This window comes from Eubalaena glacialis, chromosome 19 (assembly GCF_028564815.1).
Source record: "Eubalaena glacialis isolate mEubGla1 chromosome 19, mEubGla1.1.hap2.+ XY, whole genome shotgun sequence".
In the NCBI taxonomy this organism is placed as follows: domain Eukaryota; kingdom Metazoa; phylum Chordata; class Mammalia; order Artiodactyla; family Balaenidae; genus Eubalaena; species Eubalaena glacialis.
In genome coordinates, this window is record NC_083734.1 from 12,353,314 (window position 1) to 12,371,090 (window position 17,777).

The 17,777-nt window shown below is 56.8% G+C and overlaps 1 protein-coding gene across 2 annotated transcripts in view; it reads right to left on the bottom strand.

Moving 5' to 3' along the window:
• Window positions 1-306: 306 nt before the first annotated feature.
• The window catches only part of SPNS2 (SPNS lysolipid transporter 2, sphingosine-1-phosphate), a 34,139-nt gene continuing 16,668 nt past the window's right edge, over window positions 307-17,777 (bottom strand). The window contains exons 3-13 of one of the 2 annotated variants that reach the window (XM_061176309.1): window positions 12,207-12,343; window positions 6,566-6,717; window positions 6,279-6,345; window positions 4,748-4,890; window positions 4,280-4,432; window positions 3,972-4,161; window positions 3,595-3,660; window positions 1,647-1,745; window positions 1,396-1,559; window positions 931-977; window positions 307-396 (exon numbers count right to left, since the gene is read on the bottom strand). In XM_061176309.1, the coding sequence (XP_061032292.1) occupies window positions 935-977; window positions 1,396-1,559; window positions 1,647-1,745; window positions 3,595-3,660; window positions 3,972-4,161; window positions 4,280-4,432; window positions 4,748-4,890; window positions 6,279-6,345; window positions 6,566-6,717; window positions 12,207-12,343 (1,214 nt within the window). In that variant the 3' untranslated portion in view covers window positions 307-396; window positions 931-934. Of the gene's footprint in view, window positions 397-930; window positions 1,086-1,395; window positions 1,560-1,646; window positions 1,746-3,594; window positions 3,661-3,971; window positions 4,162-4,279; window positions 4,433-4,747; window positions 4,891-6,278; window positions 6,346-6,565; window positions 6,718-12,206; window positions 12,344-17,777 lie in introns of those variants that run through there. The other variant, XM_061176308.1, reaches the window with a different exon arrangement.

The following is a 17,777-nucleotide window of genomic DNA, read 5'->3' on the forward strand; positions in this document are numbered from 1 at the left end:
CCTTGCCCAGCAAGCTGGGCGGGAAAGTCCAGCCCCCCGGCCCCAGAGTCTGGGGAGGGCAGAGACTGCCCCAGGATCACGTAAGCCGGGGACAGGCCAGCCTCTCCCCACATGCCCACAGTGGGCTGTCTTCTTCCTGGGCCCCAGGGCCCCTGTACCCCAGACCCAGGCCTGGGGGTCTGTCCCAGGGTATGGCTCCAGCACACACAGCCTTCCAGGTTAGTTGAGGACACAGCTTCTTGGAGCCAAGGCCACTCAGCAGTCCCAGACCAGAGCCGGTGGGCGCCCAGCTGTGGGTCACACGGAAAGCTTCGGGACAGCCCTACAGGGCCAGGGCGCCGGGGGACACCTCCCAGACTAGGTAGGAGCAAGGGTTCTTCATTGTCCCAGTGGCACCTGGAGGGAGGGGGTCAGAGGTCAGGTGTGGAGCCCATTCCAGAGCTTCCCTCTTTCACGATCCTCCCTATGGGGAGAAACAGGCCTTTCTCTGGGCTCTGGTGGCATGAAGGGTGTGGGTCTACTGGAGCCAAGGCATGGGGCAGTGACCTTGGATTTTGCACTGCTGGGAAGCTGCAGCCCCCAGAGGCCAGGCCCAGAGGAAGGTCCAAGTAGGAGTCAGGCCCTGGCACCTCTAGGAGGATTCGGGAGGACAGAATCCAGAACCGAGCAGGGAGTTCCTGGCCAGTCCCCACCCTGACCTATGCCCCCAGCCCTTCTGCGGAAGGAAGGGGGAGCTACCCCCCTCCCACGGGTCCGCTGGTCAATTCGGGCAACATCTCATGAGGAGGAGGACCAAGCCCAGGGCTGGGATGTACTCAGGCACGAGGTGACTCAGGAGCTGCGCCTGCTTCCAGAACACCCCCCCCCCCACTAACCCTGCCCCTTCCCTCCGCAAGGAGTCTCGCCCCCAGCCCCCCGACCCACACTCACTGCCTCAGACTTTCACAGATGCGGGCGGCATCACCAGCGGGTTCACCCTGGGGGAGAGACGGGCGGGGGTCAAGGTGGCGGATCAGCGGGGGCCTGGCCCGGGCACTGCTCTGGCGCATCGCATCGCCGGCGGACCGGATGTGCTGGGCAGGGACCTCGTCAGCCCCAGGGGGAGGTGGGAGAGCCCAGGAGTGGGGAGAGAAGAGAGAGAGAGAGAAGAGTAAAGAGGAGAGGAGAAAGAAGTCAGAAAATGAGAGGAAAAAGAAGGGGCGGAGCCCCAACCCTGAAAACCATTCATTCCGGAGAAAAACCCACCTAGAACCACCACAAAAACCCCGGGGCCACCATGGGCTCCCTCTTGTGATGGAGGCAGCAGCTGGAGGGCGGGAAGGCCTGGAGGCGGGGACCTTGTCAGCCAGATGACCCACCAGCAGGCAGCAGGCCCACCCTCACCCCCCCACTCACTGCTGCTCAGCCTTGGCGCGGTCGCTGAGGAAGAAGAGCGCGGTGGCCAGGAAGAACATGCCACCCAGGACCACGACGAAGGGGCAGAGCATGAGGGCGTAGCCCAGGCTCAGGAACTCCCAGAGCGGGGAGTCCTTGGTGCTCTGGCGGATCAGGTCGGAGATCTGTGGGATGGGGGAGGGGGTGGATGTTAGGGCGGGGCCACCTCCCAAAGGCCTGCACCCCACCCGCCCCTCGCCCCCAGTACTCACAAAGCCGATGAGGTAGGGGCTTCCGGCGTCCCCCAGCAGGTGGGACGTGAAGCTCTGCAGGGCAACGGCAGTGGCCCGTCTGGTGGGGATGACCACATACTGTGCAAGAGGCAGCAGGTCAGAGGCCAGCAGAGTCAGGTGTGCCCACCTGGCCTCATCCCAGGGGTCACGACACTTCTGAAGCTCCCATGGCCTCAGACTCACTCCTGCCCTGGTGTCTTGACTTGTTCTCCTGGGCCCTCCCCTCCTCCCCGGCTCCTGAGACCAGGCTGCCTTAGCGTCTGCACTTGGCCCTTGGCGGGGAGCCAAGTGCACCGGTCACAGGGCAACCGATGCCCGGGGGCACAGAGATTGCACGTGGCAACCCTGGGACCAGAACCCTGGCCTCAGTCTTGCCCTCACCTCCCTACAAGCTAAAGACCCATCTTGGTTTCCCCTCCTTGGGGACCTGCCAAGGCCTGGGCTGGCTGGGATGGGTGATGGTAGTGAGCCTCCACTTTTACCCCCAGCACGGACTGCCAGAGCCGCTGGGCCCCCGGAACCCCCGCCAGACCAAGCAGGCCCTGACCCACAGGGGCTGCAGCTCCAAAGCTGGGCGGGCCAAGGTCAGACAGAGGGGCTGGTGGCAGAGCAGCAGGGGGCGGGCAGCAGCCATGTCAGCGGGCGCCCTGGGCAGCCCCTTACCCCCGAGCTCAGCTTCCTCATCTAGTCCGAGCCCCAGCCTTGGTAGACAGTCTGTGAGAACAGCCAGTGCCCACGGGGCACCCAGTTACTGGGGGGGAGGGGAGACCTGGATTGCGTGGCCCCATTTCCAGGAATAATTAGTCACTTGGCTGTGACACTTAATAAAATGGGACACGATTTCCCTGGGACACAAACCCTGTCAGCATCTGGGGCTGCCCCTGGGGCTGGGGGCAGAGGAGGGGGTCCTGCCTACCGCCAAGGGCACTTGATTCAGGCAAACTCACTCCAACCTTCACTCCCGCATGTGCAGTGACCCCGCCTGGCACTGAGCTGAGTCAGACCTCCCGCCCACCACCCCTTTAGCCAGGCACTGGGTGAGGGGGGCGGTGTTGGAGGGAGACCACCCCGGGTGAAGCACATACACAGGGAAGCTCGGGCGGGGCCAGGCAGGCTTCCTGGAGGGGAGCTAGCAGGGGCCCGATGCCCAGGCAGACTCTGATCTCCTAGGCTGACCCACATTCTGGCACCAAACCCCAAGTGCCCTGAAGGTGGCCCCATGAGGAGTCCCTCCCCCTGCCCCCAGGGCCCACCCTGGCACCTCCCACCCTCCCCGCCGCTGGTGCCCTGCGTACCCTTCTCCCAACTCTCTCCCGGCCCTGACTTGGAGGATCCCTGAGGACAGGACCAGATGTCAGCACCCCCTCCACCACCCCTGCCCCAGACTGCCGCTTGTTATCGAGGCCACAGCCCCCTCCTGCTTCCTCCCAGGCTGCTCCCGTCCCCGCCCAAGGACACAAGCCCCTGCCGCCACTCAGATGGCCCTTTGTCCCTAGCCGCCTGGTCTGGAACCCATTGTTGGCCCCGTGAAGACGGCCTCTGTCTGCCCGACCCAGCCACGGGCACTCGGGCAGGCGCGCCTGGAACACAGGCTGAGCCGGGAGGGCAGAGTCCACGGGAGCTCAGACCCTGGGGGTGGAGCGCTGGCAGACAGCACCACTCTGGTGCCAGCCTGGCACTGCCAGCCTCCCGGCCACAAACCGGAGCCTCCAGACATCGCCCTCCGCACCCAGTCCCCACATCCTGCCCTTCTGCCTGCTCAACCCTCTGATTCCAGGCCCTGCCCCAATGCAGACCCCAAAATCTCTGATCCCCTCTCCCCACTCACAAGCCCGGCCGGCTCTCCCACCCCTTCACCCACCCTCCCCATCTGCCCTGAGAGGTTGAGAGGCCCCGGTCAGCACGAGGCAACCTTGGCCTGCCTCACCATGAGGATGTCCGCCGTGATGGCCCAGTTAGAAAACAGCAGCGTCTCCCCTACAAAGATGCAGATCTGCCCGGGAGAGACCAGAGCAACCATCAGGGGGCGCTCTGCCCGCCACTGGCCCCAGGCTGCTGCCTGCACCCTGGCTGCTGGCCGGGAGCCCCCAGAAGCACCCCCCAACCCCGGCTCCTGGTGGTCAGGCTCACGGGGAATGTGTGGATTATCTACAGGCTTCAAGCCAGGCCCACAGCCCTGGACAGAGCAGGGGCAGACTGAGGACTGGAGCCTCCCCGTGGGGGGGGTCCCCCGCCCAAGTCAGACTGCATTTCCTCTTCCAGAGCCCAGCTCCCCTGCCACCCTGGCACTCCCACCGCACTCACATAGGCCCCCACGATGCTGCTCTTGGCCGCCACGAAGATGAGGCAGATGAAGATGGCGGAGCCCAGCATACCCACAGCGCACACCAGCGGGTCAGCCCGCTGGGTCCGCAGGCGGCACCAGCGCGTGGCTCCCGCGCCCGTGACCACCCCGAGAAAACCCGTAAAGCAGGTGATGGCCCCGAAGATGAGGCTGCGGAGACAGAGGACGGTGCGGCACGGGTTAGGGGGCAGGGCCAGGGTAGAGGGGCCGGCGGCCTCCCTCACCCCGCTGCCATCCCCGCCCGCCCACTGAGCCCGCCTGGCCGCACCTGTCCTTGGCCGCACAGGGCGGGCTGCTGCACGTCTCCGCCGCCTTCTGCACGACTTGGGCGCGGTGCAGGTAGAGCGGGATCCACATGCCCAGGGCCCCTGTGGCGAAGGACACGGCCGACGTGGCCAGGGAGGAGAAGACGTAGCTGCGGCTGGGGAGAGGCCGGGGCAGCAACACTGAGCGGGGGCCAGCATCCCCGCAGCTGGCAGGGTCGGGCCCAGGAGACAGGCCCGGGAGGCAGCCTTTCCTCCCTCACTCCTTCCCCCAGGGACAGAAGGCCTCAAACGCCTTCCCTACGGGCTCTGGGGGTGAGGGCTCTGGCTTCAGGGATCATAAACACTCGTGGCCCCAGCACTGTGGACAGGGAGTCCGGCCGAGCAGGCTGCGTGGGCCAGCCTGCAAGGTGCGGTCCTCTCATCTCGGCGCCCCTCCCTCTTCCCACCGGACCCCTCCCAGCAGCACTCACTTGCGGATCAGGGCCTTCATGTCTCGGAGCCATGACGTCCGGGCCTTGAGCTGCCCCCCGAGCTGGTCAGCGTGGCCTCTCTTAGTGGCCGGGACCAGGACGAGGATGAGCGTTCCTGTGATCATGCCCAGGATGGGGGACACCTGGTGGGTCAGGGTGCACCAAGTTAGGACACCAGGGCCCAGGCGTCTTTGTCTCTGCTGCACCTGGAAGGGGGAGCAGGCCAGCCACGCCTTCTCTGGGCCCCGGGCTCCTCCTCTGGGCTAGTAGCTGCCCAGCCTTCCTGACTGGGCAAAGCCACTGGGGGTGAGGCTAGCATCTGGGGCTTGGGGGCTCAAAATGGGCTGTGCCAACCAGGGGCAGGATGGGAGAGAGGACTGAAAGTGAAAGGGAGAGAGGGATGGTCAGATGGATGGAGGAGGGAGGACAGATGGCTGAATAGTCAGAGAGATGGATGGATGGATGGATGGATGGATGGATGGATGGATGGATGGATGGATGGATGGATGGATGGATAGATTGCTGGGTGGATGAATTAACACATGGAAGGACAGGAGGATGGATGAGTGGATGAGTGGATGGGTGATGGGTGACGAGTGATGGATGATGGGTGATCGATGGAACAAAAGGAAAACAGGTAGGTGGGCAGACATATGGAATGATGACTGGGAGAGGAGAGTTCCTGGGGACAGGGAGCCAGATACCAGCTCTTGCCCCCCGCCCTGGGTCTGGGAAAGTTTCCCAGGCCAGCTCCTCACCCTGGTGGTGGTGGGGCACCGAGAAGGGGCTGGCTGCGCATGAAGCTTCCAGCTAATATATCAGGTAGCTTATCATTTGGGAGGGGCCCGTGTGGGTTCCAGGAGAACAGAGGCTCAGGAGTCCCTTTGGGTCTTCCCTGCATCCTGCCCAGTGTCGAGAACTGAATCTCCAAGGCCCCAGGCCTCTCTCCAGATGGAAAGGGCACATCTTGGGAGTCTGGATTCCAATATACCAGTTCCTTCACCAGCTCATGAGAACAGGGAAATCTGTACCCACCCCCACCAGGCCTGGGAGCCCATGGTCTGGGGAGTTCCTCTCCACTCGCCGCCCCCATCAAAAAATTCCACGGAGGCTGCTTCCTTCCTGCTTTTGAGGAAAAAACACTTTGTCTTAAGCTTCCTCTCCTTCACAAGACTGGGGATCTCTGTTTCCTCTGATTGCACTGTCCTGGGGCCTTGGCAGACTTGTGCTGAATCCTCCTGCAGGACAGGAAGTGGCTCCAGACCCCGGGGCCCTCACACAGAGGCCTCGTCTCAGCCCCACCCCAGCACGGTGCCACAGCTCAAAGCAGGAAGTGCCGCCGTGAACGTGGAATTTCCTTCATCCTCACAGACTGGGGCCCCTGAGTGGGGCGAGTCTGGCACCCCTCACGCCTCAAAGTGAACTAATGGAGAAGAGCCCAGGCCCGCGAGGTGGGAAGCCTGGCGGCTGAGGCTCTGTCCCTGAATCTCTGGGCGACCCTGGGCAACAGCTGGTCTGGGGGTGTCCTTACCCGCAAGGCCCAGTGCCAGTCTCCAGCCGCCTGCTTCACGCTGGAGCCGGTGATGTAGCCCAGGCCACTGCAGAGAGGACGGCACGGTCAGGCAGGGATGGGTAGGGCGTCGGGGGCAGGGGATGCTCACCAGTCTAGGAGGCCACCAGCCCCCGCCACCCAGCCAGCCAGGGAGCTAGTCCAGGCGCTTCTCAAGGCTGCCTGCCCACGTGTTTAGGTCACAGAGGGCCAAACTCAAGGGAGAGGGAGTGGTCAGAAATCCGAAGGGACCTGGCCCGGATCCTCACCTGCCCAGAGGGATGGCGAAGTAGAAGACAGACAGCATGAGCGTGCGCGTGTTCTTGGTGAAGAGGTCGCCGATGATGGTGGGCGCGATGGTAGAGTAGCTGGCCTCACCGATGCCCACCAGCCCGCGGGACAGGACCAGCAGCCAGAAGTGCTGTGGGGAAGGGCGGAGAGCGCTGGGGGGCCCACCTGCTCCCCTGCCTGCGCATCCCTGCTCCCCGCTTTTCTCCCTACCCGCGGCAGGGCCCAGGAGACAGGAGAGAGGATGGAGCCCAACCCCTGCCTCAGCAACGACTACACCCCAGGCCACTCTGGGCCTCAGTTCCTGCCTCTGAATAGTGGGTCTGACTGGGTCTAGCTGGCCCAGTGCTGGGTTGGAGCTGGACTTTCAGGGGCTGAGAGTTGTAGGTTTGGCGGGGGACGTAAGCCTGTGTCTCCACTGCCACCCCGACCCATTGGGAGACTTCCTCCCTGGGTTCTGGCCCCATCTTGGGAGCCTCAAGCCGCCCCTACTCTGTGTCCCATCCCCTGACCAGGCAGCTGGGCTGACCCTGTCAGCACTGAGGACCCAGTGTAAATGGAGAGTGGGCAGGGCAGCCCAGTGGGCTCAGTGCCCCTCCCCCATGCACACATCAAAGAGCAAAGCCCAGCTACGCTGGGAAGGGTGGGGCCATGCCAGCTGCCAGTGGTTCTACCCCTTTGATGTGGACCCAGCCCCTCCATCCCCCCAGCTGCCCAGGGCCTGAGAACCAAGCCTGGTCATTTTTCCCCAGCCCCACCCTGACCACCCATCCGGCCAGCACTGCCCACATCCAGCCCTCCTCCGGGTCTCCCTGTTCCTGCACATCTCTTTCCTGGCCCTCTCTCTGTGTCGCTGGTCCTGCCCATCCATCTCTGCGTCTCTCGTTTCCATAGTTCATTCACTCTCTCACTCTCCATCTCTGAGTCTTCCTTCTCCTGGCCCCTTGCCTGTGCTTCTTTCCCTGAGAAGCATCAGCCCACAGCCTTTGCCTATTTTTCTGTTGGGTTGTCTTTCTTGTATGAGTTTCTGTTAGCGTTTTATATATCGTGGGAATTGACATTTATTAGATAGGTCACAAATATTTTCCATCTTTCTTTCCACTTTGTTTATGGTGAGTTTCATCATACAGAAGCTTTGTGTTGTTTAATTTGATGCTGTCCAAGCTGTTGATTTTCCCTTAATGGCTTCTGGATTTCACATCTTGCTCAAGAAGGGCTAGTCCATCCCAGAATGATACAAAATATTCTTTTATCTTTTATGTTTGTTATATTTTAGAAAGAGAAAGAGAATGGGAGTGATTTCCTTATTCTCCTCTGTACAAGAGCAGGCAGATAAGACCTCTTTGACAAGGGATCCCATTGATCCCCACTCCTCCCCCAGGAACTGGCTATTTTGTGCATTTGTCACGACTTCCTCTCTACCTTTGCCTGCACATACACGTACCAAGGAACAACATTTAGTGTCCCCTGTGTGCTCTCAAAAAATAAACATAAAAAGACCATTCCTGGGACTTCCCTGCTGGTCCGGTGGTTGAGAATCCACCTTCCAATGCAGGGGACGCGAGTTCGGTCCCTGGTTGGGGGACTGGGAGCCCACATGCCACAACTACTGAGCACGCGAGCCACAACTAGAGAGCAGCCCATGTGCCGCAAAGAAGATCATGCGTGCCACAACTAACACCCGACACAGCCAAAAGTAAAATAAATAAATAAATATTAAAAAAAAAAAAAAAAAGACCATTCCATGCATCTTGTCCCACAACTTGATTTTTTTCCCTCATCTTTTGGAAACCCATTTCAGCTGGTTAATATAGAGCTAGTTCATTCATTTCCTGCTAAGATCATAGTATGAATACACCCCATTCTATCTGGGCGTCCCCCAAGTCGAGGTCATTTAGTTTCTCTCTTTTTTTTCTGTTACAAAACTTGCAGCAAACATCCTTACATGCACCTGTCACTTTGCGTCCACGAGTTGGAGTTTCTCCCTTCAGCATATACCCCCAAGTAGAAGGCTGGGCTGTGGGGTGTACACAGAATTTTACAAAATCCTGCCCCACTTTGCTCTCCAAAGAGGCTCTACCAATTTACACTCCCACTAGTAGCTTGAATAACACTTGGTATTGTCAGCCTTTTTAATTGCCGCCAATCTGATGGGTGTGAAATGGTAACTCACTGTTGTTTTAATTTGCAGTGCCCTGATTACTCAAGAAGCGAGAACCATCTCTTCCTACATATGTTGCCTGTTGGGGGATCTTCCCCTGGAAGTGCCTGTCACTATCCTTTGCCCATTTTTTCTACCGGGTTATTTGTCTTTTTCTTGTTGAATTATAGTTCTAGACTTTTTTTTTTTTTTTTAATTATTTATTTATTTATTTTTGGCTGTGTTGGGTCTTCGTTTCTGTGCGAGGGCTTTCTCTAGTTGTGGCAAGCGGGGGCCACTCCTCATGGCAGTGCGCGGGCCTCTCACTGTTGCGGCCTCTCTTGTTGTGGAGAACAGGCTCCAGACGTGCAGGCTCAGTAGTTGTGGCTCACGGGCCCAGTTGCTCTGCGGCATGTGGGATCTTCCCGGACCAGGGCTCGAACCCATGTCCCCTGCATTGGCAGGCAGACTCTCAACCACTGCGCCATCAGGGAAGCCCTAGTTCTAGACTTTTATGGTTTGCTTTTTACTTTACTTTCACCTAGCTGGGATTTATTTTGAAGTATGGTTAGAAATACAGACCATACTTTATCTTCCATCCAGATGGAGAGTCAATACTCCCAAAACCATTTATTTGAGATGCAACTTTCATCCTCCACTCAATTCCCATAGAAAGGAGGACTCTATTTCCTTGATCTCTTAGTTTATCCCTCTGCTGTTTTCATTAGAATAGCCATGTTTTGATAACGGATAGGACAAGAGCCCTTTCATTGTTGTTTTCACAATGTTCTTGGCTGTTCCTGGGCACGTTCTCTGCCAGATTTACTTCAGAATCACATTGCCAAGGTCCACCAAAAACCCCCATGGGACTCGGATTGTGACTGCAATGAACTCATAGATTAATTGGGGGTGATCCGTCTGTCTCTCTCTCTGCCTCTGCTCATCTTCTCTCCCCATCTCTCCCTTCCTTCCACACACCCAGAGTGGGGCCCAGCCTTGACATCGTGGTCCTGTACTCACTGGTCAATCCCAGAAGCAGCCCCAGAGGTCAGATGATGAGGGGCCTGGGCAGGGGCAGGACAAGACCCAGAGGGGGTCCAGAAGCTTCTTCTGGTCCAGTCCCCATTTTTGACTGTGGCCATCAGGCTCTACCTGATGTTCTAGGCCTGGGTTTTTTTTTTTTAATTTATTTTTGGCTGCGTTGGGTCTTCATTGCTGCGCGCGGGCTTTCTCTAGTTGCGGCTAGTAGGGGCTACTCTTCGTTGTGGTGCGCAGGCTTCTCATTGTGGTGGCTTCTCTTGTTGCAGAGCACGGGCTCTAGGTGCACGGGCTTCAGTAGTTGTGGCTCGCAGGCTCAGCAGTTGTGGCTCGTGGGCTCTAGAGCGCAGGCTCAGTAGTTGTGGCGCACAGGCTTAGTTGCTCTGTGGCATGTGGGATCTTCCCGGACCAGGGCTCGAACCTGTGTCCCCTGCATTGGCAGGTGGATTCTTAACCACTATGCCACCAGGGAAGTCCTAGGCCTGGAGCTTATTACCTGGCCTGACCCTTCTCTATGAAGCTGCCCCATGAAGCAAACTTGTATCCCCAAAACCTGCCAGTTCTCTCTGCCCTCACCTCCAACCTCCTCTCGATCAGTGTAAATCTGACTCACCATTGCCCTTCTTCAGACTCTTCCAGGGTCCAGCACTTCCCTCAGGAGAAAGCTCAGGCCTTCCAACCTGGCATTCAAGGCTCTCCATGACCTGGTCCCTGCCTTCCTTTCCAGCCAAAGCACTCGCCTCCTCAATCTACCAACACACTCCACCATTTCTGCCTCCATGGGGCTGCTCCCTCTGCCTGTGCTATCTTCACCAAGAGGACTAATCTCCCTGTCTTGCCTGCCCAGCTCAACTGCCACCTCCTCCAGGAAGTCTTCCCTGACAACATGGATGTCAGAGACTGCTCTCTCTTCAGTGAGGACTTTCAGCACTTTGCTTATCTTGAAGGCTCTGAACATGGGAGCTCCTGTCACATCTTCCCATCCCCAGGCCTGGGTGCTCCCAAGGCCAGGGTCTCCTCCTTTGTCCCCTAGGCTGAACGCTCCCTGAAGGCAAATCCTGGTCTTCTCCCCTTCTTTTTTTTTTTTTTAAAGATTTAATTTTATTTATTTTTGGCTTCTTTGGGTCTTCATTGCTGCGTGCAGGCTTTCTCTAGTTGCGGCGAGCGGGGGCTACTCTTCGTTGTGGTGCGCGGGTTTCTCATTGTGGTGGCTTCTCTTGTTGCGGAGCACGAGCTCTAGGTGCGCGGATTTCATAGTTGCAGCACGCGGGCTCCAGAGCTCAGGCTCAGTAGTTGTGGCGCATGGGCTCAGTAGTTGCGGCATGCGGCCTTTAAAGTACAGGCTCAGTAGTTGTGGCGCATGGGCTTAGTTGCTCCACAGCATGTGGGATCTTCCTGGACCAGGGCTCGAACCTGTGTCCCCTGCATTGGCAGGCGGATTCTCATCCACTGCGCCACCAGGGAAGTCCCTCCCCTTCTTCCTCTATCTCCCTCTATAGTAGCCATCATGTGACTGTCCGTCCTCTGCTTGAAGACCCCTAGTGATGGGACACTCACTACCTCTCAGAGCAACATATCTCCTCATTGGAAGAAAGAACAGAAATAATGATTTGTTGAAACCTGCCATGTGTCAGGGTCTGGACATTCATGAGTTCAATTATTTCTCACAACCACCCTTCATACTAAGAAGTATCATCCCCAATTAAAGATAAGGAAACTGAGGCTCAGAGAAGTAAAGTTTCTCCAGATCACAAAGCTGAGTGGGCAACAGAATTGGGATATTCAAATCCAGAACTGTGGGAGCCAAGTAAGAAACATCTTCTTTCCTGGGAATTCCCTAGCGGTCCAGTGGTTAGGACTCCACACTCTCATTGCTGAGGGCCCAGGTTCAATCCCTGGTTGGGGAACTAACATCCCACGAGCTGCACATTGTGGCCAAAAAAAAAAAAGAAAGAAAGAAAGAAAGATCTTCCTTACACTGAACTAATGTTTGTCTCCCTAGGACTTTGACCCAGGGAGTTGGCTGATGGTCGGACAAAGAGCAAACTGTGTGAGGCCTAGAGAAGGGTAGTGACGTATCTAGGGTCACACAGCAAGATGACGGCAGAGCCAGAACTAGAACCCAAGGGTCCTGACTCCTTGGCCAGACTTGCCCCGCTGATCCTTGCATCCTCCCCAAATCAGAAGCAGCTCAGAGAGAGTCAGGATGCCACACAGGGCTGTGAGTCCCTCAGTTCAAGGCCAGCAAGGGGAAAGCCCAATCGGTAGGGCCAGTGTATAGAAGTACCCAAAGACCCCCCTCATCCCGCCATACTTGGACCCAACAGGCTGGAACCCCAGTCTAGACTAGGACAGGTCAATCAGACTTGCCACCCGCTGGAGGAACCAGGACACACGGACGGGATGAGCAGGAATGCCGGGTGGAAAGCCCGGGCAGGCCTCACCTGCTGCGGAATGAAGGAGCTGGAGAACGTGACGGCCGACCAGAAGAAAATCCCACAGCTGAGGATCACTTTCCTGTTGAAGCGGTCACCCAGGTAGCCAAAGATGGGGGCAGCCACCATGAAGCTGCAGATGAACACTGCGTGGGGAGAGGAGAGCGGCAGGTGTGGCACAGGGGTCTCATGGCTGAGCCCACCCGCCCAGACCACCCAGCGAGAGGCCAAGTGCCTGCTGAGGAGGCAGCCGCTGCCCGAGAGGGGCAACCTTGGCCAGACCTGGGCCCAGGGGAGGCGGGACAGGCCCTCTGGGTTAGGAGACTCCACGACTCCATCCTCCTCAACGCCCAGTGGCAGGTGAGCCCTTCGGGTACTTTTTAAAAGAGTAAAGATTATTCACTGAACATTTTCTACTTGTCAGGGGCTGTGCTAGGGGCTCACCACACAGCATCTTGTGTATCTTTCCGACCCCCATCCCACCTCACAGATGGGGAGACACACAGAGAGAAGTGACTTGCCGAAGGCCCCACCGGTAGTAAATGTCCCAGTGGGGACTTGACTCCCTGTCTGACTCCAGAGCCAGTGTTCCTTATACTTGGCCATGCTACTCTCCTTATTATACTTGAAAAAGAGGTTCAGAGAAGGAAAGGGACCTACCCAAGGTCACACAGCAAATTGGGGCAGAACTGGACCTGGAACCCCCAGTCTCATACCTGCCAGATCACACAGCCACCCTCACTCCCAGCAGACTGCAGAGACTTTCCTGACATTTGGAAACATTGTCATTCATTTGTTCATTCATTCATTCGTTCACTCATTCATTCATCCATCCTTTCATCCATTCAACAAAGACCAAAATTCCTAGACTCTTGGAGTTTTCATTCTAGTGAGAAACAATGAAATAAAAAATATAGTATGTCAAGGGGTGACACATGCTAAGGAGGGAAAAAGGGCAGAAACAGGAGACAGGAAAAGTGTGTGAGAAAAAGAAAACAGATGTTAAAATTTTAAATAGAAAGGTCAGAGGTGACATTTCAGCAAAGACCTGGAGGAGATGAGGAGACAAATCATGCAAATATTGGGTTGAGAACAGCAAGTGCAAAGGCCCTGGGGCAGGAATGTGCTTAGCATATTTGTGGAACAACAAATAGACCAGAGTGGCTGGAGCAGAGGGACCCTTGGGGAAAGGCCAGATGGGGTGGGGCCTTGTGGCTCACTGTGGTGACTGTGGCTTCTACGGGTGAGAAAGGAAAACACCAGAGGATGCTGAGCAGAGGAGTGATGTGACCTGGTTTTGTTCTTCCAGAACAATAGAGCAGCAGAGTCTTAGAGGACCCTGTGGGGATGGCACTACCAGTACGGGAGGGGCCTTCGAGGTCCCAGGGGGGATAAAGAGTCCAGCAACGCAGGGTAGTTGCTAGGTCATGCGGTGAGGCAGCCCCTGATTCCTGCTCCTGGAAGGCAATCCCACAGCTGACGGGCAGATGGCCAGACAAAGGCCGGGTGGGCAGATAAGGCGGCAGGCCAAGCTAAACATTCACAGGGTCTGGCTGTTCCCTCACAGACCTGAGCCCCTAGGAGAAGAGACAGAGGGAGGGGAGGAAGGAGGCAAGGAGGTGAGAGCAGGCTGGGCTGGAGCAGCGCGACCGTCCCTCACTTATCCCAGGGAGCAGGACGGTGAGCGTGTTTGGGTGTCCGGGGCAATCTTTTAATCCCAACTGTGTGACTGGGGCCTCGGGCAGAATCAGCAGAGAGGTGCACAAATCTGGGCACCAGAGACGCAGTGCCTGGTCTTGAATTCAGCTCTATTCCTTCCCAGCTGGGTGACCTTGGGCAGGTCACAACCTCTCTGTCCCTCAATTCAGTGGTGTGCTGATAAATGTTTAGCAACTGGCTCTCCAAAAATGAGGCGGGGGTGGGGGGAGTCCTGATGTGTAGTGTTTGCCCGTGTTCATGGTGCAAATACTCCCACCATGGTCTGATTTCAAGCTACCAATGTGACGTCACTAATCAGAGCTGGGAAGACAGATGCAGTCACAGAGTTGTACATAGAGTATTTCTACCACCTAGATCCAACAGACACAAATAACCTTAAGAACATAGATAATAGTGAAAGGTAGCAAAATAATTAGGGGGTGATGAATTCTGAGTGTTTATTACCTTTGGTTTTTTTTTAAAATAGCTCTTTGGAGTATAATTATACAAAGTATAATTGTATAATTGCTTCACAATACTGTGTTAGTTTCTGTTGCACAACAAAGTGAATCAGCCATATGCATACACATGTCCCCATATCCCCTCCCTCTTGAGCCTCCCTCCCATCCTCCCTATCCCAACCCTCTAGGTCACCGCGAAGCACCGAGCCGATCTCCCTGTGCTATGCTGTGATGTTGTTTAATTGTAAGTTTATATAATTTAGTTTGTAATAACGGTTGTGCTTAACAACCAGCTCACACAATTCCTGAAAATTTAACAATCAACTCTCATGAACCTAAGCCATCTCCAGAGCGCCAACTTCCTCATCTGTAAAATGAAGATAAAAATAGCAACTCCCTGCTTGCTCTGAGCACTGGATGAGATAATGCGTGTAAGGTGCTTAATGCCACGCCCTGCCCAGAGTGGGTCAGCCTTGGTCAACACTGGGCCCTTGTTTAGATCAGTCAAGGTAGAAATTATTTCCTCATATCTAGAAAAAGAATTTTTCCTGCTGGGTCTGTCTCCCAGGACCTGCCTGAGATCAGACCAGGATATGGGCTGGAAAGAGATTTCAGTCTCATCAGGACTTACACATGTTAGGGGAGAAGGAAGAATTGTTCCCTCTATGCCTGTCTGTATTAGGTGAGGAGTGGGCAGAAAGAATCAGAATAGGAGTTGCCCCCCTGTCTGGCCAAGGAGCAGACCCTGTCCATGGGTTGCCCAGCTTAAAAGAGTTAAAATGCCAGGGAACCAGCAAGGAGGGCCAAATCCTACCAAGACAATGAAGGGAGGCTTCATAGAGGCAGTGATGGCAGAGCAGGGCATTGAAGGCTGCATAGGAGTTCACTGTGATGATACTACTTAAAAATCAAGTATACTAAAATATAAATTACAAATCTTATAAGACTGTATAATGGTTAATGAGGCATAATGCTTATTGTTAATAATAATTGCAGTTACCGTTTATGGAGCATTTATTATAGGCAAGGTCCAGGGATGTGCCCTGGACATAAGCACAGATTATCTCATTTGATTCTCCCTATTATCTTCATCTTATGGAGGACACAGTAGAGGCTAAAAGGAGTGACATCACACAGCTAGTGTGTGGCTAAGCCAGAATTTATACCCCAATTTGACTCCAGAGTCCTTGCTCTAAATCACACCACAGGCGGCCAGGCTGGGAAGGCGGAAGATCCCAGCTGATGTTCCAAAGGTCAGAGAAAGTTCAGTGTGTGTCGGGGACAGCAGGAAGACGCGTGAGGCTGTAGGCTGGGAAGGTGATAGAGAGGAAGCAGTGGGAGATGAGGCCACGGAGGGAGATCGGGCCCTAGCCCCTAGTACCAGGTTTGGTGTTAGTTAGAGGGCAGTGGAGATCCACAGCACACTGTTCTCCCCCCTTCAAGGAGGAGCACTGGCCAAGCCCCCACTGGGTGGGTGCAGAGGGGCTGAAGGAGGTGAGCCAGGCCTCGGCCAGACCTCAGCCATCCTGGTCCATCCCTATCGTCCTGTCCACAGCAGAACCGGAAGGCAGCCCCCCTAGTGCTTTCCCCGCTAGCTTTCTGCCTGCTCTTCTGGGTGGGCAGAGGCACCTGGGACTTCAGATGGACTCCTGCTGGGGCAGCCACACCCCATCCCCACCCTTGTCCCGCCAAAGGTCACCAAGTCCCAACCTGAGTTTTACCATCTGTCCCATTGTACAGCTGGGGCCACTGGAAGGTGGAAGAACTTGCCCAAGATGACACAGCAACCCTCCCGACCCTGGACTCTCTCGTCTCTCAGGGCTTTCCCCTTGGGGGCAAGGGAATCCAAGGTTAGCAGGGAGACACAATCCATCTTTCCAGCCCTCCCTTCTGCTCTGGGGAGCCAAGAGAAAGGACCTCTCCCGGCCCTCAGGGTTGTCACAGGCCAGCAGAGAGGCCCGAACACAACTAGGTAGGGCCTGGAGGGAAAAAAATTCCTGGCAGAAGGAACAGCACAGGGGCTTCCCTGGTGGCGCAGTGGTTAAGAATCCACCTGCCAATGCAGGGGACACAGGTTCGAGCCCTGGTCCGGGAAGATCCCACATGCTGCGGAGCCACTAAGCCCGTGCGCCACAACTACTGAGCCTGCGCTCTAGAGCCCGTGAGCCACAACTACCGAGCCCGCGTGCCACAACAACTGAAGCCTGCGCGCCTAGAGCCCGTGCTCCACAACAAGAGAAGCCACCGCAATGAGAAGCCCCTGCACCGCAACGAAGAGTAGCCGCCACTCGCTGCAACTAGAGAAAGCCCGCGTGCAGCAACGAAGACCCAACGCAGCCAAATAATTAATTAATTAATTTAAAAAAAAAAAAAAAAGAAGAAGAAGGAACAGCACAGTCAAAGGCCTGGACAGGTGACCCATGTCCCAGATGGGGGCACAGAGCCTTCTCCAGCCAGCGGGAAGCTCTGCTGAAAATAAAGACCAGCCCGGCCTAGAAGCTTCCTGGGCTCAGCACCCACAACCCCACAGTCTTTGTCTGGTTGAGGAGAGCTTTCTGGGCAGACCGGCTGCCCCACCCCTGGTCTCGGCAGGGCCGGCTTTCCCGGCACGAGGACATCCTGTGGTCGGGGTGTGGGGAAGCCCTCGGTCAGCTCACGTGTGCTGAGCCCACAGGTCTGGGACAATGGAGCCGCAGGCAGGGAGCCAGGGCCGGGGGCAGGGCCGCGGAGGGCCGAGTGGGAGGAGTCAGAGCCCCTGGCTCACCCGGAGAAGCTGGGGCTGAGCCTCACTCCCTCCTCTGCAAGATGGGTGATGCGCCCCTCCTCACAGGGCCGGCACGAGGTCATCACGGAGACAGGGCTTGGGCAGCATCCCTAAGGCACCACCCACCTCTCATGGTGCTGGCTGAAGGCCTTCTCCCGTGGGCCTGCCGAGGAGGCCAGCACCCAAAGCTTGAAACGACTCCCGCTGAGAGTTCTGTGCCCCTGCAGGCAGCCCCCCGACCACCCGCATTCCGAACCCACAGAGCTGCTGAGAAGGTGGTCCTGGAGCAGGAGCGGGTGAGGTCTGCGCTGGTGGAGCCCTGAGCCCCCAGACTGTGGCCTTGGAGCACACGTCCAGCCCCACCTCAGCCTGGGCTGAACCAAGGCTATTTTTACAAAGTCCGGATCCGGCCAACTTGTTATTTGGAGGAGACTCGCCATCCTCCACATCCTGTGGGCAGGGAGGGTGCTCGGGCAGGCGTGGGGTGGGTGGGGTCAGGCTCTGCCCGAGCACCCTCCCTGCCCACAGGATGGGGAGGATGGAGGCCCAGGCCGGCAGGATGATGGGGAGGACCCAGAACAGCCGGCCCCATCGGTACCTGGAAGCCCACCAGACTCAGAGCCCCTTCGGGAAGAATGGGAACTACTCCTCCTTCAA